The sequence below is a fragment of the Coregonus lavaretus genome (genome assembly GCF_964263955.1).
Source record: "Coregonus lavaretus genome assembly, chromosome: 24".
NCBI lineage: Eukaryota > Metazoa > Chordata > Actinopteri > Salmoniformes > Salmonidae > Coregonus > Coregonus lavaretus.
In genome coordinates, this window is record NC_140011.1 from 27,938,616 (window position 1) to 27,962,187 (window position 23,572).

Here is a 23,572-nt window from a genome sequence, read left to right on the forward strand (position 1 = left end):
CTGCTGTGCTCACATGGACTTCTGGCCTGGTTAAGCCATCCATCGTGGTGACGGCGGCCTAGCGGCAGGCCCCTTGGAGAACGTGTGCTGTGCCCAGTGTGTACACAAGAGCCCTGGCCTCCACAGGGACTGTTTATCCAACTGAAGTCCAACAGTGTCACACTCTCTCCCAGCTGCACTGAGGGGAAATAAGTCACCCAGGACAAATGCAACGACTAATAACATCCAGACATGTCTAGCATGTCTAGCTAGTCAGTATGAATACTGTTTATGTGTACTTAGTTAGAAATGAGCTTATATCCCCTAATTGGTTTGAGTGTAAAGGGGGTGAGAGAACAAGGTTATGATGGTAGGTCTTATCTGACAGCAGACCTTAATGTACTTTAATGACAGAATCCGTCATCTTTCAGCTATAACTAAAATACTTGACTAAACCTTCACCCTTCCAGAGGCCAATAACTCACTGAGTGAATCTGTCCCTCTCAAGACTGCCATCACTCCATCAGCATGCAATAACGCTGGACTCAATTCCAGGTAAGTAGATGATGCTCAGAAGAGACAAGCATTTCCACCATGTGATAAAAACAGCACGCGCCAAGTGCTGGGGAGATTTATTGTGGTGTCCGTTTAAATGTAGCCAATTTCACTTTAATGCGATATAAAAGAATGATGCATGCTTGAATTTTGCAGGTTCCCACAATGTGGAGGGATTCTCATCAGCCTGTGGCAGTATTTAAACCATACAGCCTAGAGTATGATTCAAACCCTTGCGAGGAATGTTAGAAGTGCCAGTGATGTAATGTTCAATATTGATAACGGCCGTCAGCAAGATGGGTTCTAATCGTTTATGAAAATATTGTGCAGCCAGCATGCATTTTTCCTCCTACTGTTCCCTGGTCCTCCTGCCTCTACACCACATCCCTCGGCTCGTTCTGATAGGCAGAAATCCACAAACACCTTCGCACCTCCGATCAAATGAACTCCTGTAAAAACGCAACACTGTCAAAGAAGTGGCTCTGTGCACGCGAGGTGTAACATCGCCTGGAGTGTTTTGTACGCATCATTGCCAACTGGATTCAAAGTGTATTTTAGGCCTCTACTATGGCATCTGTGGATCTCATGAACTGTGGATTTCTTCTTTGTCATTGAAGATAATTGGCCACACAAACTAAACTCAATGTCACGTTGTATAATGATTAGAAGTCAGGCGCAGGAATACGTATTAGGGGTTTTATTTACTCCACCTAACACAAACACGTAATATATATAAAAGGGATGTAACCCAAACAAAGAGTGAGGTGTAACCTCTACACAATACACTGGACGAGACCCGTATACAACAAGAGCACAATACCCGGTACTCACGAGACCAATGGACATGGGACAATTATCGATAAAGGACAATGGGGAACAGAGGGCATATATATACACATAAACTCAGCAAAAAAAGAAACGTCCCTTTTTCAGGACCCTGTCTTTCAAAGATAATTTGTAAAAATCCTAATAACTTCACAGATCTTCATTGTAAAGGGTTTATACACTGTTTCCCATGCTTGTTCAATGAACCATAAACAATTAATGAACATGCACCCGTGGAACGGTCGTTAAGACACTAACAGCTTACAGACGGTAGGCAATTAAGGTCACAGTTATGAAAACTTAGGACACTAAAGAGGCCTTTCTACTGACTCTGAAAAACACCAAAAGAAAGATGCCCAGTGTCCCTGCTCATCTGCGTGAACGTGCCTTAGGCTTGCTGCAAGGAGGCATGAGGACTGCAGATGTGGCCAATACATTTCAATGTCCGTACAGTGAGACGCCTAAGACAGCGCTACAGGGATACAGGACGGGCAGCTGATCATCCTCGTAGTGGCAGACCACAAGAGGAGGAGGCGGGGCGTCACTGGGTCCAGCCTCAGCGAGGGGACCAGGCACCACTGGCCTGAGGAGAGACACATGAAAAGTCGGGTTAATGCGGTAATCAGCAGGGAGTTGCAAACGGTATGTTATCTCTTTAACCCTCCTCAGGACTTTAAACGGCCCCACAAACTGCGGGCTCAGCTCAGGGGCAGGTTACGGGTGGAGAGCCAGACCCGGTTGCCTGGAAAGAAAACAGGCACCTCACTGCGGTGGCGGTCGGCCTGTTCCTTGTGCCGACGCACGGCCCGCTGGAGACGAGTGTACGCAGTGTTCCAGATCTCCTCAGCGTGCTGAAACCACTCATCCACCGCAGGGGCCTCGGTCTGGCTCGGATGCTAAGGTGCCAGGACCGGCTGATACCCCAACACGCACTGGAAAGGAGTGAGGTTAGTGGAGGAGTGGCGGAGGGAATTCTGCACGTACTCAGCCCAAAGTAGAAAATCCACCCACTTCCCCGGCCGGTCCTGACAGTAACACCTCAGGAACCTGTCCACTTCCTGATTGACCCTCTCCACCTGCCCATTAGCTTGAGGACGGTACCCGGAGGTGAGACTGACCGTGACCCCCAGGCGTTCCATGAACGCTTTCCATACGCGTGAGGTGAACTGGCACAATGTCTTCCAGGACCCCGTAGTGCAGGAAGAGGTGCGCAAAAAGAGTGAGTGTTATGGGTCAGCAGAGAAACGGGAATAGTGATGTGATGTACGAGCCCTGTCCCTATTGGACGATTATCCAGGGCTCGAACCGGAATGGGTGACTGTAGGGGAACCAAAGAAATGCATAATGCAGTGGCCAAGATTCCCTGCAGCTCCGGAGTCAATCAGAGCTAACGGGAGTGAGGGGCTAGGGTATTCAGGGAATTTAATGGCAAAACACACTGGTTGAGGTGACAGAAAAGGAGAGGAGATCTTGCATCCTACCGGGGTTGGAGCAGGGGAATTCCCTGGCTTGTCACCTCCTCGCCTATTTGTGGAAATGACCCCTTTCTCCACAATAGGAGCAGAGGCCCAGATTCCTCCTTCTCCTACGCTCTGCCTCAGGCAAACTTGCAGAGCCCACCTCCATCGGCTCTGGCCGGATTCCGCACAGGTCTTCGTCGGAACCTCAGGTGGTTGTCCAACCGGATCGCCATGCTGATGAGCTGGTCGAGTGACAGGTTGTCATCACGGCAGGCTAACTCCTTCTGTACCTCCTCCTGCAGTCCACTGCAGAAAACGGTGACCAGAGCCGACTCGTTCCATCCGGTGGAGGCCGCGATGTTCCGGAACTCCAGGGCGAACTCCGAGGCGGTCCTAGATCCCTGACGTAGTCGGAGTAGACGCTCACCCCCTTCTCAGCCCACCACAGGATGATCAAACACTGAGCGGAAGAGTAGGGTGAAGCGCTCGTAGGACTCAACCTCGGGTCCGCCCGTTTCCCATACCGTGGCACCCCAGTCCAGGGCCCTTCTGGTCAGTGCCGAGATGACTGTGGCAACCCTGTCTCTCCCGGAGACAGCCTCGGCGTAGCGAGCGAGGTACAGGTCGCATTGCAGAAGGAATCCCTTGCATCTCACTGGCGTGCCGTCAAAGCACTCCGGGAGGGACAGGGGTATTCCGCGGACCAGCTCAGATGGGACGGAGGCAGGTAGTGGTGGTGTGGCAGGTGCCGGAACCGGTGCTGGAGGCTGGAAGGACTGCACATTCCCCTCCAAACGCAGGATGGTTGCCAGCACGCTGTCCATGGCGCTGCCGAGTCTGGAAAGACAGTCCTCGTGATGCTGGACTGTCTTTACGATGGTCGCCAGCTCGGCCTTTCCCGCTGTCTCCATTTAGGAGGGCCGATAAATCTCAAGGAGGGTCGAGTATTCTCAAGGATTAAAGAGTAGGCCTATCATAGTGCAGGGCAGCAGAGCCTATGAAATCCTGGTCTGGAAAAATAATGTTACTGAGTGCTATTGATGGGTTTGCTTTGAAATGGCAGAAAGAATCTCTGACAGTATTCCGTTTAAACTGTCCTCAAAGAAGTGGATTGTAGTTTTAGACATTATAGCAACTGGTGTCTTGGTCTGTATGGTACCTCGTCCTGCTCTAGCAACATAGTCTCAGTGCCATCCCCAGATAAAACCCTGAATGTGAACCTAAAGGTTCTGCCCATCGAGACCCACCCTGGAGACAGACCATTCGGAACACCTCAGCCAGCAACCAGCTGGTAATCTTGCACACTTTTGCACTCCTCTTTTTTCTATACTATTCTTTCTTGATCCCTCTGTCCTATATGTCCTACATGTAATTAACTCAACATTTCAGGATAATAATCCTATACCAGCGAGAACTCTCTGTAACCTTTGTAAAATACAGAATAGAAATAGGATCCCCCCCCCCCTAATTTCTAATCGGAGAAATAGATTAAAATAACTGGACTAATTTGCCTTTGAAGTTTTTAATTATAATTTGCCTCTTAGGTTTTTCTGGATAAAAAATATGCCCTAAACGTAATGCCTGCCTTAAAGTAGACTTTCATAGTTTAAACTTGCTCTTCTACAGATTCCTCTGAACAGCACAGCACTGTCATTGGCACAGAAAGGAGCTACACTATAATCACTTTTATGGATGAGCTTGTTCTGAATGGTCAAAGCACAAAGAAGACCAAAAGGACCTTGTCCCATTTATCACACACTTTAAGAGAGGGAGAAATAAGGAGGAGGGGGAGAGACTGTCAACCCTACCATAGCAAAGAGTGTAGTGATAGTGGTGTGTCTGAGAGAGAGAGTCAGGGGGAAGGAAGGAGGGAGAGAGAGAGAGAGAGAGAGAGAGAGAGAGAGAGAGAGAGAGAGAGAGAGAGAGAGAGAGAGAGAGAGAGAGAGAGAGAGAGAGAGAGAGAGAGAGAGAGAGAGAGAGAGAGAGAGAGAGAGAGTGAGAGAGAGAGAGAGAAGGAGAGTGAGTCAGGAGGAAGGAGGGAGATATTTATGTTTATTTATTTTCATTTGAAATGTCTTTATTCTTTTGGAATGTTTGTCAGTGTAATGTTTACTGTTACATTTTTATTGTTTATTTCACCTTTGTTTATTATCTATTTCACTTGCTTTGGCAATGTAAACATTGTTTCCCATGCCAATAAAGCCCCTTCAATTGAAAATTGAATTGAGAGAGAGGGGGAGAGGGCGAGGGAGTCAGGGGGAAGGAGGGAGTGTGAGAGAGAGAGAGAGAGAGAGGGGGGGGGGGGGTAAAGGGAAGGAGGGAGAGAGAGACCAATGGAAGAGCCATCGCCATAAACAGTCAAGGGTGCGGAGATCAAGGTTGGGGAGAGAAACGGCATCTGAAGTGTTAAGCACAGGGGACACCCAAAACACCCTCCTGAGAATTGATATGGACGGAGGTGAAGTGTCAGACAGCTATTAATCACGGCCAAGGAGGAGGATTATATAGCTGGGTCTAGTGGGCAGATGAGAGAGCAATGGCGAACGAGGCGTTTAAAAGAATGTGTTGTGTCTGTCTTCGATTACAGAGCACATGCCTTAGGCTTAACAGCCATCTGAGCTGCTGAGGACCAACAGAATATCAATCAAATCTTTATTCTTTTTCCTCCCTGCTCTGTAGTCGTCACCAACCGGGACAATGAATTTTATACAATGGTTAAACAATACTGTGCTTTACTTGGGACCCAGTGGTCATCAGAACAGACTGTAATGTCATCCAGCAATCATGAGTTGTAGTGGAATCATTATCTAAAGCAGGGGTGTCAAACATACGGTCCGATCCGGCCTGCCGGTGGTTTGAGTCAAAAAATGTAATAATCAACAAACTCAATATACTTCAAAATGACTAAAACCATATAAAAACTGTGTAGAAATGACAATGGACCTACGTTTCTTGACTGTGTCCAGCTCACTAATAATCACCTAAATGAAAGGTTGACGGTGAGGACGGCTGGCAAAATGAGTTTGACACCCCTGATCTAAAGAGACGCATTTTCCTCCATAGGAAAGGGAGAGGACATTGTAAAACTCACTGATATTTTTCCTGGGCCATGGGAGTAGCCTATGCCCTCCTCTAGTCAATTTGTTTCATATTTTAAAGATTTTAGTGGACATGATGGGGTTAAGGTCTTGAATCCATTTGTCTCATCATAACAAGTATCAAAGAATCTCTCTCTTTCTACTCTCTCTCTTGCGCTCTCTCTCTCTCTCTCTCGCCCTCTCCCTCTCTGGTACCAGGTTCTCTACCCCTATGTTGTGTTGACCTGTGACTCCCTAACATTCTCTCTGACTGGTGGAGCTGCTGTGTGTATGGGCTTTAACAGGAAGTGCGTTGAGCGGAGAATGATTTCAGAAATGTAATGGAGGTCAGATATCTTTTGCGGAGCCTGGAGAGAATCTATTCCCAACAAGTTCAAATGAAATCAAATCAAATGTTATTCGTCAAATACACGTGTTTAGCAGATGTTATTGCGGGTGTAGCGAAATGCTTGTGTTTCTATCTCCGACAGTGCAGTAATATCTAACAAGTAATATCTAACAATTTCTCAACATATACCCAATACACACAAAATCTAAGTAAAGCAATGGAATTAAAAATATATAAATACAGTGAGGGAAAAAAGTATTTGATCCCCTGCTGATTTTGTACGTTTGCCCACTTGCAAAGAAATGATCAGTCTATAATTTTAATGGTAGGTTTATTTGAACAGTGAGAGACAGAATAACAACAAAAAAATCCAGAAATACGCATGTCAAAAATGTTTTAAATTGATCTGCATTTTAATGACGGAAATAAGTATTTGACCCCCTCTCAATCAGAAAGATTTCTGGATCCCAGGTGTCTTTTATACAGGTAACGAGCTGAGATTAGGAGCACACTCTTAAAGGGAGTGCTCCTAATCTCAGCTTGTTACCTGTATAAAAGACACCTGTCCACAGAAGCAATCAATCAATCAGATTCCAAACTCTCCACCATGGCCAAGACCAAAGAGCTCTCCAATGATGTCAGGGACAAGATTGTAGACCTACACAAGGCTGGAATGGGCTACAAGACCATCGCCAAGCAGCTTGGTGAGAAGGTGACAACAGTTGGTGTGATTATTCGCAAATGGAAGAAACACAAAAGACCTGTCAATCTCCCTCGGCATGGGGCTCCATGCAAGATCTCACCTCGTGGAGTTGCAATGATCATAAGAACGGTGAGGAATCAGCCCAGAACTACACGGGAGGATCTTGTCAATGATCTCAAGGCAGCTGGGACCATAGTCACCAAGAAAACAATTGGTAACGTACTGTGCCGTGAAGGACTGAAATCCTGCAGCGCCCGCAAGGTCCCCCTGCTCAAGAAAGCAAATATACAGGCCCGTCTGAAGTTTGCCAATGAACATCTGAATGATTCAGAGGAGAACTGGGTGAAAGTGTTGTGGTCAGATGAGACCAAAATGGAGCTCTTTGGCATCAACTCAACTCGCCGTGTTTGGAGGAGGAGGAATGCTGCCTATGACCCCAAGAACACCATCCCCACCGTACGTACATACCCCAACCAGAAGCCATGGATTACAGGCAACATCCGCACTGAGCTAAAGGGTAGAGCTGCCGCTTTCAAGGAACGTGACTCTAACCCTGAGACTTATAAGAAATCCCGCTATGCTCTCCGACGAACCATCAGTCAGGCAAAGCATCAATAGAGGAATAAGATTGAATCGTGCTACACCGGCTCAGACGCTCATCGGATGTGGCAGGGCTTGCAAACTATTACAGACTACAAAGGGAAGCAAAGCCGCGAGCTGCCCAGTGACACGAGCCTACCAGACAAGCTAAATTACTTCTATGCTCGCTTCGAGGCAAGCAACACTGAAGCATGCATGAGAGCATCAGCTGTTCCGGACGACTGTGTGTTCACCCTCTCCATAGCCAATGTGATTAAGACCTTTAAACAGGTCAACATTCACAAGACAGATTAACAGGACGTGTACTCCGAGCATGCGCTGACCAACTAGCAAGTGTCTTCACTGACATTTTCAACCTGTCCCTGACTGAGTCTGTAATACCAACATGTTTCAACCAGACCACCATAGTCCCTGTGCCCAAGTACACTAAGGTAACCTGCCTAAATGACTACCGACCCGTAGTACTCACGTCTGTAGCCATGAAGTGAATTGAAAGGCTGGTCATGGCTCACATCAACACCATCATCCCGGAAACCCTAGACCCACTCCAATTTACATACCGCCCCAACAGATCCACAGATGATGCAATCTCTATTGCTCCACACTGCCCTTTCCCACCTGGACAAAAGGAACACATATGTGAGAATGCTATTCATTGACTACAGCTCAGCATTCAACACTATAGTGCCCTCAAAACTCATCACTAAGCTAAGGACCCTGGGACTAAACACCTCCCTCTGCAACTGGATCCTGGACTTCCTGACGGGCCGCCCCCAGGTGGTAAGGGTAGGTAACAACACATCTGCCACGCTGATCCTCAACACGGTGGCCCCTTAGGGGTGCGTGCTCTGTCCCCTCCTGTACTCCCTGTTCACCCATGACTGCATGGCCAGGCACAACTCCAACACCATCATTAAGTTTGCCGATGACACAACAGTGGTAGGCCTGATCACCGACAACGATGAGACAGCCTTTAGGGACGAGGTCAGAGACCTGGCCGTGTGGTGCCAGGATAACAACCTCTCCCTCAACGTGATCAAGACAAAGGAGCGGCAGGTAGCTTAGTGGTTAAGAGCGTTGTGCCAGTAACCGAAAGGACGCTGGTTCTAATCCCCGAGCCGACTAGGTGAAAAATCTGTTGATGTGAGCAAGGCACTTAACCCTAATTGCTCCTGTAAGTCGCTCTGGATAAGAGCGTCTGCTAAATGACTAAAATGTAAAAAATGAGATGATTGTGGACTACAGGAAAAAGAGGACCCATTCTCATCGACGGGGCTGTAGTGGAGCAGGTTGAGAACTTCAAGTTCCTTGGTGTCCACATCACCAACAAACTATCATGGTCCAAACACACCAAGACAGTTGTGAAGAGGGCATGACAAAGCCAATTCCCCCTCAGGAGACTGAAAAGATTTGGCATGGGTCCTCAGATCCTAAAACAGTTCTACAGCTGCACCATTGAGAGCATCCTGACTGGTTGCATCACTGTCTGGTATGGCTACTGCTCGGCCTCCGACTGCAAGGCACTACAGAGGGTAGTGCGTACGGCCCAGTACATCATTGTGGCCAAGCTTCCTGCCATCCAGGACCTCTATAGCAGGTGGTGTCAGAGGAAGGCCCTAAAAATTGTCAAAGACTCCAGCCATCCTAGTCAAAGACTGTTCTCTCTGCTACCGCACGGCAACCGGTACCGGAGCGCCAAGTCTACATCAAAAAGTATTCTTAACAGCTTCTACCCTCAAGCCATATGATTCCTGAACAGCTAATGAAATGGCTACCCAGACTATTTGCATTGTTCCCGCCCCCCACACCCTCTTTTACGCTGCTGCTACTCTCTGTTTATTATCTATGCATAGTGACTTTAACTCTACCTACATGTACATATTACCCCAATTACCTCGACTAAGCTGTGCCCCCACACATTGACTCTATACCGGTACCCCCTGTATATAGCCTCACTACTATTATTTTACTGCTGCTCTTTAATTATTTGTAATTTTAAAAAATTGTTATCTCTTTTTTGCTTAATACTTATTTTTCTTAAAACTGCATTGTTGGTTAAGGGCTTATAAGTAAGCATTTCACTGTAAGGACTACACCTGTTGTATTCGGCGCATGTGACAAATACAATTGGATTTGATTTGACATGACAGCCCGCTTGGAGTTTGCCTAAAGGCACCTAAAGACTCTCAGACCATGAGAAACAAGATTATCTGGTCTGATGAAACCAAGTGGAAAAACTATTTAATACATTTTAGAATAAGGCTGTAACGTAACAAAATGTGGAAAAAGTCAAGGGGTCTGAATACTTTCCGAAGGCACTGTATATACTGTACATTACACGTTGTCCATACAAAAGAAACAATAAACACTTCAGTCTAGAGAAAGTGTAACATGGTATGCATGAACTCTCCCATTACTCCCTTCTTGTCTCACACATTCAGGCGCCACACACACACACACACACACACACACACAAATGCACAAACACACACACATACACACCTTGAATCGGTGCTCAGTCACACTTGCTTTTGGTTTATTGCACAACTGGCTTTGATCTTTAATGTGCCATGCATTGCATTAATTATGTATCTCGCCTCCATACAAATGTTGTGAACACCGTCAATACTCAATGAGATGAGGAACACTATCTACACAGGCCTAGAGGATGGCTTCAGGACTTCATATACTGGTTCTAATCCCCGAGCCGACTAGGTGAAAAATCTGTCGATGTGCCCTTGAGCAAGGCACTTAACCCTAATTGCTCCTGTAAGTCGCTCTGGATAAGAGCGTCTGCTAAATGACCAAAAATAAATAAATAAATATAGATACAATGTTCCTATCCTATACTGGGCAGGAGTGACTTGAAGGGGGGAAAAGGGCTGCTCTGCTATAGTATTCTGCTGCCAAAACTGCCTCCAACAATTCTCTGGGTGAAATGTAATCTCAAGTGAAAATGTATTTTTCACTCTTGTGAAATGTATATAAATACATGGTTCTTCCACGTGTGCAGCATATGTGGTGAGGGATAGGACGCTGAGGCAAGACGGATGTAGTTTGGATTAGGGAAAAACTGTCATTCCCAAAACAGCATAGCAAGGGAACAATGACGGAGAAATGACCTACTTCTCTGTGCTCTAATGCAATGGCAGTTATGTAAATGCTCCATGCTGCTGTATGTACATGTACATATTACCTCAATTACCTCGACTAACCTGTGCTCCGGCACATTGACTGTATACCGTTACCGGTATATAGCCTCGCTACTGTTATTTTACTGCTGCTCTTTAATTATTTGTTATTTTTCTATTTTATTTTTACTTATCTATTTTTTACTGAACACTTATTTTTCTTAAAACTGCATTGTTGGTTAAGGGCTTGTATGTAAGCATTTCTCTGTAAGGTCTACACCTGTTATATTCGGTGCATGTAACAAATACAATTTTATTTTATTTTATTTTATAGGTAGTTCCGGGCCTGTGCAAGTGTGCCTAAACTTTTATACATCTGCAATGAACACAGATTTTTTTATGCCATGTGGAAGGCTCATGAATGCTGTTGATGCCAGTGGATGTGGGAACACAGTCAGAGTAGGTTTTGGGAAAATAACACACTTACTGTAACCCCATCCTACCATTTTTTCAAGCCCTGGCATTCTATTTATTACTTAATCTTTAGTTATACTTTGAACATGACAAATATGCTTATTTTCAATAGGTCTATTATGGATGTTTATGGCCCTGCCACTACTTTGATTTGACTGGATTTTATAGCCTACAATAGGTGTATGCCAAAAAAATTTGCAAGTCCACTTGAGGAACGCTAACTTCAACACATCTATTAAGACACTTCAGAAGGCCTACCTTCACTAGGAAAGTGGCACTTCAGTTACTTTCCCCTTGCCTCAATTCAAAGTTATTTTGAGATGCCAAATTGTGCGTAAATACGCATTTTGGAGAGCTTGGTTTCATACCGGCTAGCAATTATGTTTTTTATGGACCGATGCTAAACTGACAGCTATATGTGGTTAGGCCTACTTAATTTAACACGTTTCACAAGTTGGCTTCGAAACTAAAAGTCCTAGAAGGGACTCCTTATATACTCCTCCTTTCTCGTGTGTCGTTGCGGTTTGCTTGCGTTGGTGGGAGTCCCCCTTGCGCGGGTCCCTATTGCAGTGCGGATCCAGTAGTTGGAGTTCTAAACCTAGCCCAAGAGAGGGAGCGCAAGGAGTGAGCGCATCTGAGTGAGCTAACAGAACTAGAAACAATAGGTGCATTTTTACTCTATCGAACGTCGCTTTTGAAAGACTGTCACTTTTACTGCCCTGGAGCCATCTTTCCAGCCTTGTAGTATAACGCCCTCGATCCCCGCTTGAAAACTCACACACGGTCGTGTCAGCTGGCATGAGCTAACCCACCAGACATGGAAACCAAACCTTTCTTGTCATTGGGTAAGTTTTTCATCTAGTTTTTTATTTTGTATTATTGCAATACGGGTATTTGATATTACAATGTTACAACGTTTAGACTCACGCAGTGCTGACGAGCGATGGTGTTGTTTATGCACTACATTTTTAAGCGTCAGAAATGAGTAGGCTAGCCTAATTGCGTTCATGTAAAATTAGAATAATGTTTACATTACGTTATGGGCAATATATGGAAAGACACATAGATTTCTTGTTTGTAAATTATCAAAACATTTTCTCATCGTAGCCTATGTTTCACTGAAAAGAGAGAGAAACTTGAGTCGCGTCAGGCTTGTCAAATATAGGCTGCTACTCTGCCGTGTACCACACTGCTATATCAGAGCTGATGACATTCGATTGATTAGGGTGGCATCTCATTCAGAAAAATCATAGCCAACTATCTCTTTCAGTAGATTTTATATCTGAGTATTCTGCAAACTATTGGCGATTTGCATTTTTTCGGCACTTCCAGCTAATTTAATTTAATCCAAGGCTACAATGCAAAAGTGTATGGTAGGCTATTTGAAAATCTAAATGTACCCGGCAGGGAAACAAACCTGGCTAAATTACATTGCATATACACTTGGGAACATAGTTTATTATATACGTAAAAACCTCCATAGCCTACCTTTGGTAGCGAAGTGTTGTTTATGGTAGGCTACCAGTATACAGTTTTTACAGTAAGTACATTAGCCTACGCGCAATAGAGTCGATACAATAGGCTACAGTAGCATGCCACTGAAAGTGTTCATATTGGACTGCACACTCCCTGAGTAAATACCACCCAGAGAATACAAATGTAGGCAATAGGCCGAAGTTTACTAGAGGTATTTATTAGAAGAGGCAAGCATGCTATACAATGTAGCCTTGCACAAATGAATTAATGCCATGTATTCGTCGCAGACCCAATTAATTGGCACGGCTTGTAGTTTTTGTTTCCACCCAATGTTTTGAAGTCATGTATGAGTTGGGGTTCGAACGAAAAGAGTGTGAGGGTCCAACTCGAACATGAGAGACAACTCAGAAAGTTGGTAACGTTACTGGGCGGGGGGTTAATTTGGGTTTCAGACTCAGGTTGTTGTGGAAATAAAAAGCCGTTTTGCACTTATTGCTAATCAATAACAAGCTCAATTTGATTTATTTTATTCGATAAAATGTTGACAATTTTGAAGCAATTAGGTAATGATTATAAACGTAGATGTGTGGAAATGTACACTATATTGAAATGTATATAATATGGTTTTTATTCTATTGAGAATGTTGAGTGTTATCGGCCTTATGGCTACAAAATGGGAAGAGCATGGGTGTGAAATGCAATCTTTGGTCATAAGTTGTTAAGTTGTTTTTCACATAACCCGTTTTCTATTGCAGTTCAGAATTATGTTAATTAATTGTATTTTTCATTACAGCACTCAATTATGATGATGAAAATTATGATTACATTATTATCATCTGTAGTAGTAATTAGCAATATATAGTCTAGGCCTGGTATCTTTTTGTCCTAAACTATATGAGAAAACAACTTATAATATTTCAACTTCTTATAATGTGGATCTATACGTCTTTTAAGTCCCTTACACTTACACACACACACTTACAGTGTAAATAATTAAAACCCAGCTACTGTATGTCTGGTGAACTGTATAGAGCACACCGTGTCCCATGTAGCAGAGACATAGCCGAGAGCTGTAGGCAGCCGTGTTATTGTTTCTGCAGGTCTTTTAGGGGCGCCTCATGTTACACCTTGACACATCATCAGCCCGCCACCGCCAATATGCACAAATGAGAGGCACAGGGACTTCTGGGATATCTCTATCTGATTACACAACTGATCACTGGCACTGTGACCACACAGGCCTTCATATGACTTATCAGATATATATCTCACATCTCACCATGCCAACTTTCACATAGTCATGACAGGTTGCAATTACAGGCCTACTGTAGTTTCCGTGTCCCCATATTAAAATAAATTACCGTTAGATTTTTCCAAAAATATTTACAGGCCCAGCATAGCATGGAACCTGTGTGTGTGTTGTAATAAAAGTGTAATAGCACTGTAATAGTTCAAGTGTTTTATTAATCAGCATCTCTCTATGCTTCTTTAGTACAGCCAAGGTTCTAATCATTCCACACTTTTTCAACATGTTGTATCAGCAGGCCTTTTTTCATCAGTTCTTGATTTGTCCGCCTTTAACTCGGGATTTAAATATAAACTTTTCCCATCAAACTCCTTCTGAAGCTCTGATTGTTAATTGCGCATTTCAAGGACACCACTAACTCTGATAAGCCCTTGAATGTATTGATTAGCTGCTCGTTCTATGTAATTATCTAGAGTTGTGCTGCATTAGGAATTCAAACATTCCACTGTTTGAAATGACAGCTAGAGCATTTTACAGTTATGGATTGATTGTTGGCTGTGACGATGACATCCTGCTTTTGGCACGGTATGTTCTCTATGCTGCTAGCTAGCCGCTGGAGCCTGTTTTTCCTTTTTTTGTCTTCTCTCACTTAAAGCTGTGAAGAATGGAGCGGTGACATTGAAAACAGACAATGTCTTCATTTTGTCAAAGGAATTTGAGTGTGGCTATCACAATGAGCCAAGAAACCATGTATTGAAATGTAGAGTGTCCTTTGCCAGCTAAGGATAGATTTTGGGAGAATGGGGTGTATTTAGCTTTGTGTATTATAAAACTGAGAAAGTGATATGGCCTTAAATAGCCTGGCTGTCTTCTCCATAGGGGCAGAGAGCAGATCCTGTAATACCTGATATGTACTATATTATCTATGACTAGAGGTAACTGAGGATAACTGTCCTCATATATCCTAATGTATACTATATACCATTAGGGTTGTGACACTGTTTCAATGGCGTGTGGACACAGTTGAGGTCAGGAGATTGTCTGTAGCGTTATATGGGTTTGTTGTGTTGTTGATTTAATGCAGCTAACTGAATGTAAATAAGAAGTATTGCTTAAAGCAAGACAATGATGGTGATTGTGTGATGGTGAGAAAAATATAGATTAACTCTTAGGCATGGTTCCCAAACTGGCAGCCGCGGGTGATGTTATTTGGCCCCCCAAGTTTTTTATTATTATTGTTGGACATAAAAGACTGTAAAAATAACAGCAAATCAGTTCCAAGTGATTTTAATTTTGGAAATATGTTCCAAAGTATTCCCACGCATAATACAAAATGTAAGCAAGGTTTGAAATTATTATGTTTTAGTCAAATATCATATCTGTTTGGGCTTCTTGCAGTAAATTTGCAGTCTACAAATTATTTGTAATTATATTCCGGCCCCCTGACCATCCGCTCAAGAAAAATTTGTCCCGCGGCTGAATGTAGTTGATGATCCGTGCTCTAAGGGATCGGGTAACTATTCCTTTTTCTATTTGATTGGACAGAGACCTTTTGGTGGATGCCAGCATGGCATTGGCCTTGGTGTTACACTCAACCCTGACTTTATTCACTTTAAATCAAAAGAATCCTAGTAGTATGCAACAATGTCTTGTATGGTCATTATTGAAGCGCTGGTTTTATAAGTGTGTCCCGCCACCTGTTACTGAAGTTGTTTATGTTATTCCTAGTACCGCTAGAAGTCAAGGATATTAACTTTATTGTTGTTGTGTATGTTTGAGGGGGTAGCCAATTTCAGGAACAGAAGGTAAACCCCCCCAAACCCCCACCCCTCGTCTTCCCACCAGTGAAGTTCATGGTCATTGATGAGAAAGTGAGATTCATGGTTGAGGGGTGGAGGCAGAGGGTGGGAGACAGGGTGGAGGGGGAAGGCTGCATTCCTCTCCTGGCAGTAATTCAGGAACAAAGGTAATACCAGGAGTGGGTGTGTGTCTGCTGTGAGGGGGAGGAGGGAGGTGGCTTGGCCAAAAGCGCCTTGGCCAAGTTTGGCTTTTACAACCGTCCAGTTTTGTGTTCCTGATGTGATGCTTTTGCTATCCCTTTGAGAGGAGGCTGCAGCTGTCATTTTTATTGGAGGAGGTTTATAGCAGAAGTTAATTGCTTAAAGTGACAGCTCTCTCTCTTTCTCCCCGACACTCTCTCCCACACACACCCCCAAGCCTCACTACTCCTTCAAATCAAAGGAAATTTGCCTCCCCCTCCCGCTACCTCCCTCCCTGCCGGCATCAGAACCAAATGTACAAGAGAGAGAAAAACTAGAAACATAATTATGAACGCAGCTGCAAATGAACTTTTTTTTTTTTTTTTTACTGAAAGTGAAGTGCCTTGAAGTCTAGACTGCCACTTTTCATATAATATCTGTGCTGCTGTGCATTAAGCATTAATGTCCTGCTCTGCTCACAGTTTTAAAAGACCTCTCTGACTCTGGGAGAGAGAAGCTGTGTACATCCATGTTGATGATCATATGCTGTATCACACCAGTCCCAGCCTGTTTCTACTTTCATAACAATACTCATCACAAACTGCTGCTGGTGGGGCTTTAGACAGAGATGGCAATCACTCAAACACTCATTAATTATTTGTGTTTTGAGCCGTGTAGGTAGCAGGAGAGCTTTATCGATAAGGGCTGCACTGAACTTTGAACCTCAAAGCTCGACCTCTGCCTCCTGCTTGTTTTATCATTTGAGGAATTTTGCTTCGGGCATTCAAGATTTCTTACCATTCAGCTTTCACCATTCTAAGAATGCTTTGTTCCTGCTGCACTGCTGAACGTTTGTTTTGCATTGACCGTTTTCAAAATGTGTTTTGCTCTACATTAGCTGCCAATCTATGCCTATATATTATTCCTATTCCTGCACTTCAGGACCCGTTCTGGTTGTTTTGCAGGCTGAGTGAGTGTGAGAATGTGTCTGTTTGGTTCTGTGGGACTGAGAGTATTCAGGATGCGTACAGCCGCTCTTTTGAAGCGGAAACAGTCTCTGTGGGGATTTGAACAGATCACACTCATAATTCACACAGAGAGGAAGGTCGCTATGCCCTCCTAGCCAGAGATCCCACTGCTCTATACTGCACTGAAGAGAGCGAGAGAGAGAGAGAGAAAGAGAGAGAGAGTCAGACCACAGTCCACTAAAGCAGGGTTTCCCAAACTCGGGCCTGCCCCCCCGTTGTACGTTTTGGTTTTTGCCCTAGCACTACACAGCTGATTCAAATAATCAAAGCTTGATGATGAGTTGGTTATTTGAATCAGCTGTGTAGTGCTAGGGCAAAAACCAAAACGTGCACCAAGGGGGGGAAATTGGAAAGCTGCCGTGGTCGTCCCCCTCTTCAAAGGGGGTGACACTCTAGATCCAAACTGTTACAGACCTATATCCATCCTGCCCTGCCTTTCGAAAGTATTTGAAAGCCAAGTTAACAAACAGATCACCGACCATTTCGAATTCCACCGTACCTTCTCCGCTATGCAATCTGGTTTCCGAGCTGGTCATGGGTGCACCTCAGCCACACTCAAGGTCCTAAACGATATAATAACTGTGATCGATAAAAGACAGTACTGTGCAGTCGAATTCATCGACCAGGCCAAGGCTTTTGACTCTGTCAATCACCGCATTCTTATTGGCAGACTAAATAGCCTTGGTTTCTCAAATGACTGCCTCGCCTGGTTCACCAACTACTTCTCAGATAGAGTTCAATGTGTCAAATCAGAGGGCCTGTAGTCTGGACCTCTGGCAGACTCTATGGGGGTGCCACAGGGTTCAATTCTCGGGCCGACTCTATTCTCTGTGTATATCAATGATGTCGCTCTTGCTGCTGGTGACTCTCAGATCCACCTCTACGCAGACGACACCATTTTGTATACATCTGGCCCTTCATTGGAGACTGTGTTAACAAACCTCCAAACGAGCTTCAATGCCATACAACACTCCTTCCATGGCCTCCAACTGCTCTTAAACGCTTGTAAAACTAAATGCATGCTCTTCAATCGAACGCTGCTTGCACCCGCCCGCCCGACTAGAATCACTACTCTCGGCGGGTCTGACTTAGAATATGTGGACAACTACAAATACCTGGTTAAATAAAGGTGAAATAAAATAAAAAAAGGACTGAGTTTGGGAAACCCTGCACTAGAGCAGGGTTCCCCCAACTGGCGGCCCGTGGGCTGAAGTTTGGCCTGCGGGTGGTTTTATTTGGCCCCCCAATTTTTCAGAGAAACATTTTTTTTAATAATATTTTTTAAAATAACATATAATAATAATTGTTGTACATAAAAGACTGTAAAAACACCAGGAAATCAGCTCCAATTTAGTTCAATTTTGGAAGTCTGTTCCCACGCATAATAGAGAGATACGTGATCGTATACAAATATAAGCAAGGTTTGGCATGATTATGTTTTAGTCAAATATTATACCTGTTTGGGCTTCTTGTGGTCAATATGCAGTCTACAAATTATTTGTAATTATGTTCCGGCCCCCCGACCATCCGCTCAAGAAAAAATCGGCCCGCGGCTGAATCTAGTTGATGATCCCTTTACTTGAGTATTATTGTTAAACCTCCATCAAGGACTCAAAATAAAATAGTAATCGTCCCTGACCAACTTTATTGAACAGAAAATCTCTTGAAATGTGCCATGAGTTGAATTGTACCCTGTAAAAAACCTTGCAACACCTTCTTTCACAGTGCTCTAATACAGGTAAATTGCTTATAAGTTCAGTCAGTAATTATGTTGTGATTATGTCATGAGAGCTGGTATAACCATATATATTCACAATAACATTGCTGTTGAATTCAGATTTTTGATGTGTCAAAAAATTTAAGTACACCGAGGAACACTGATCAAAAACATAACTTATGATTTCTCCATGAAACCATTTAATTATAAGCAGTTTTAAAACGACGATTTGTCTATGTTATTTCAGCAATGGTAATACAGCCCTGTTATAGCGTGGTTAAAATAAGAATACATGTTTTTGAGTGTTTATCTACAGTGTTTATCTGACAAATACCGGTTGAGCTATTATGAGTCAATTTAAAAATGATCAAAAGCTGTGATGAAGCATTTGAATTCTTTGCTCTCATCAGAGAATGAAAGTCACTTGGCCTTTAGTGACTCGCATGCTCACACACACGCACACGCACACGCACACACACACACACGCACACGCACACGCACACACACACACACACACACACACACACACACACACACACACACACACACACACACACACACACACACACACACACACACACACACACACACACACACACACACACACACACAAAACCCACAGAAAGATGGATATATCATCACAGTTTTATGGGGTTTTCTATCAGGTGTTTCTAAGACATAGACATGTTGGGACCTTCCCCACCTCCAGCCAGCAGCATGCTACTACATCTGTCACCTTAACAGAGATGATCAGTGTGCTGCAGGCCAGAAGGCCACAGTAGAAGCACAGCACGTCTGTTAGCCACACTGCACAGGTTAGGGGAAGGTGCCATGATGCTCAGCCTCAGACAGGAAGCAGAGAAGTGGAAGGAATTGGTACAATGTTGTGGGTGGAGGGGTGGAGCGGTGGAGGGGCACAGTGCATGGGCAGACCCAAAGGTTCCTTAACCGCTGTTTTTGCCAAGCAGACACCAAACACACACACACACACACACACACACACACACACACACACACACACACACACACACACACACACACACACACACACACACACACACACACACACACTAGAGTTTATATTAAAGCCCTGGACTTACATAGCACATCATTTGCTATTGATCTGGTGTTGTGTATCTGATGTTTACTCACAGCTGATAGATAACATCAAAAGGGAGCAGTGCAAGGCAATATTTTCCCTTGTTCTGGGTTCTGCTTTTGATTGCATGGCTGCTTTCTTTAGATGTTTTATAGCTGTTATGGACTGTGTATGTGCAGTCTGTGTACCTACTACCATGTACGCAGTAGGAATATCTGCTCCAGTTTGACAGAGTAATGTTGTGTGCTTTGGCATTAAGCAGGGATCTGTGGAGCTGTCTTGAGTATTTTATACATGAATCTATAGGGATATATCTGGATAAAATGTGGAAGGAAGGAGGGAGAGAAAGGGAGAATGAGTTGAGAGGTGAAAAGAGTGAGTGAACAGAGTGGAGTGAGTGAATGAACAGTGAAGAGAGAGAAAGGGAGGGAGAGGGTAAAAAAGGAAGGAAAACAGTGTTTAGAAGTTAGTGGAAAGTGCATAGCGGTATGTCTACTAATACTCAGGCTTACACTGGTGTGCTTAAACCAACCAGTCAAATTAAGGGCCATTATTGTAATTAGGATCCATTACATAAACCACTCAACAGTCCTAGCAATAGAGATAAGATGGAGGATGTGGAAGGACTTAAAGGTCCAATGTAGCCATTTTTATCTCAATATCAAATCATTTCTGTGTAACAATTAAGTACCTTACTGTGATTGTTTTTTTTTTAAATGGTCAAAAATAAACAAAAATGACTTCTTAGCAAAGAGCAATTTCTCAAGCAAAAATGTTGCTAGGTCTGTCTGGGAGCGGTCTTAATGGGGAGGGGAAAACGGAACACTAGCTGTTATTGGCAGAGAGGTTTGGAACTCTATTTCTTATTGGTCTATTATTAACAAATTTCATCAGGCAGACCAAAACTCCATTCCACCAAAACAGGCTGAAAGTTTAGGTGGTCTTTTCAAACAACTCATACATTAAAAGGGCATTACCATAATTGTCACAATTTCACAGTAATATTCCAATATCATAGTGTGTAAATATATATAAAACACAGTAAAATCATGTTTTTGACTGCACTGGGCCTTTAAGATGGCAGATTTAAGATAATATTTGGACATTATTTATACCCTGAAAAACAACAAAATCACATGCCTAGTTGGGTTCCAAAAACAGAAATAATAATAATAATTTGTTGTTGTTTATATTTGTCCTATTTCACACATGTACAGATGTATTAAAGGCATGATCTATATTCATTGAAGTCTTTGTGTTCTTGTAGCATTTTTTCCACAGATTTTCCAACTGAGAAAAAGAAAAGTGTGATTTACTGTTTGTTGACACCTGGAGGTGTAACGTTTTTCCTGCTTCCGACCAGACTACCTCAGCCCCCTCAGTCCTGACGCGCGACCCCCCTCCATATACACTCTCTATACACTCTCTAGGCAGGCAGAATGGGAGTCAGGAGGGCTTTGTCACCTGTGGTTAAACACTTAGCCAGGGCCGGCTGGTTTCAGGCATTCTTTCCACAGAGGTGGAATGGTGTTGAGGAGGTGCTCTGTCTGTCTCTACCTGTAAAAACAACATTTGTGCCACAGTGCTGCGATTCTAGACTGGACCTTAGCAGGCTATACATACAAGTCTCACCCCTACCCTTGGATGTGGTAGGGTGATAGGTGAGCTGATGGTGCTGCTAAATCATGATACCCCTGCCCTTGCCACATAGGACAAAGAGCACAGGCATATCTTATCTTCCATTCATTATCAACCACTATGCTGAGAGTGAGAGAGAGAAAGAGAGACAGAGCAGAGGCAGATCATCAGGTGACTGTTGAGTTCCCTCTTTACTCTAGTGGAGGGTTATTTTCATTTCAAACAACTTGTTCTCTCATATTGTGTTAGAGCCAGAATGTGAATAGGTGGCTGGGTGACATTGAACCTAAAGAGCCCTTGCTTTTATTAACTCACCTCTCTGTATCTATTGGCTTTCTTTTGTCATATTACACAGAAATATCATGTTTCACACACAAAAAGGCACAACGTTTTCAACAGATCAAACAAAGCCGTGCCAGGAACAACCCTCAGAATTAAAGAGCACTTGTGTTGTTATTTCAGCCTCTCAAGAAAGGCCTTAAAATAAAAGAGTCGAGCAACACAGGTTTCCAGTCAGGCAGGCAGGCGCTGGCCATGTCTTTGTCATCTGTGTGTTCTGCATACCACTGTGCTTACTTTCCAGTGCCTGCAGAAATGACAAGTTCAAGTGTCGTTTTTAGGACGCTTTCTTCTGTTTCTGCCTGGAATGAGTAACAGATCAGAGCCAGACTAGAGAAGGCAAGAGGAGGGTGTGTGTGTGTGTGTGTGTGTGTGTGCCTTCATGCAATCATTGAGTAGTGTTTGTGCACGTGTGTGTGTCCTGTGTAGTGCGATGCGCAGCAAAGGGCATGGAGGCTCAGACTGCCAGTCTGTGACGGAAAGTCAGGGGTTGTGGCAAGGTCACGCTCTGTGGGAGGCTGGCGGCCTCTGGAGAAACACCAACGCTTCTGCTGATTCTGCCTCCATGTGGAGGTGAAGAGAGAGGGAGGTACGAAAAAAAAAGAAAAAGGATAGAAAAATAGTAGTCATGGACACAGAGGGAGAGGCAGGGATGTTTCCATTTATGTCTTGCTGTACGGCAGGTATCGTCAACTAGATTCAGACGCGGGCCAATTTCTTCTTGAGCGGATAGTCGGGGGGCTGGAACATAATGACAAATAATTTGTGGATTGCAAATTGACCGCAAGAAGCCCAACAGATATAATATTCTGACTAAAACATAATCAGTTAATTGATTCGGTTAGCGATAAAGGGATGCTATTAATCGTTCTCTCTCTCTCTCTCTCTCTCTCTCTCTCTCTCTCTCCTCTCTCTCTCTCTCTCTCTCTCTCTCTCTCTCTCTCTCTCTCTCTCTCTCTCTCTCTCTCTCTCTCTCTCTCTCTCTCTCTCTCTCTCTCTCTCTCTCTCTCTCTCTCTCTCTCTCTCTCTCTCTCTCTCTCTCTCTCTCTCTCTCTTTGTGAAATGAGAGAGAGTGCATTGGGTGTTTATTACAGAATCCAGGAGGATGCTACCCTGCCCTCATGGCTATTAAACCCCTCACTGTAAAGGTGGTATCAGGGGGAACTGTTATAAAGAGGGGGGTGGGGTTGGGGGCGCAGAGGAGAAAAGGCCTGGGGGTTGGAGTGAGAGGAAGTCCTGGAAACGGTGAGCGGAGCAGAGGAAGGGGAAAACATCTGGAGCGCTTCAGCTGAATATTTTGGCAACATCTGGAGAAATTCCCTGGAATTTAACGGTCCACTCCTTTGATTTCGTTTTTTCTTGTTAAATCAGTCCTGTTTTCATCTTCAAAGTTCTAGCCCGGTGTTGCAGGCACGTAAATTAAGGGGAGTCTCCTGTGTCCGCCGCGCAGGTTGAGTCATTCCTGACTTTATAGTGGGCCAAATTGGGCCCATGTGACTAGCTCCCCTTTGTGCAGGACGGCTAATTAAGTGGCACAGAAGTGAGAGGACGTCCGGACGGCTGCGGAGCCAGACCAGACCCGGCCTGGGACCAAACACAACTCCTCATAAAAGCTTACCTCCTTACCAGTTCCCGCCGTTAACACTTTTAATCAAAGCACACAGAACATTTTTAATCTATGTTTTCTCACCAGAACCAAAGCAAGGAAGAGAGATGTGAAACAGGTTTTGTTGATTATCAAAGGCACGATCACCACGATTGAACAAAACAACAATGCACGACCGTTGGATTGACCGTGATTCAAAAGCAACACCATTAAATCCTGGCTTATTTTGATTGAAGAGGACGTACAGGGAGAAGTGTACTATCCCTCCTTTGAGGTATGAAGTCTCCACAG

General features: G+C 44.1%; 1 protein-coding gene across 4 annotated transcripts in view; it reads left to right on the plus strand.

Annotated features, from left to right (window-relative positions):
- Positions 1 to 11,770: 11,770 nt before the first annotated feature.
- The window catches only part of rxraa (retinoid X receptor, alpha a), a 145,974-nt gene continuing 134,172 nt past the window's right edge, over positions 11,771 to 23,572 (plus strand). For all 4 annotated transcript variants that reach the window (XM_084141082.1, XM_084141083.1, XM_084141084.1 and 1 more), the window contains exon 1: positions 11,771 to 11,998. In XM_084141082.1, coding sequence (XP_083997208.1) covers positions 11,971 to 11,998 — 28 coding nt within the window. In that variant the 5' untranslated portion in view covers positions 11,771 to 11,970. The remainder of the gene's footprint in view (positions 11,999 to 23,572) is intronic.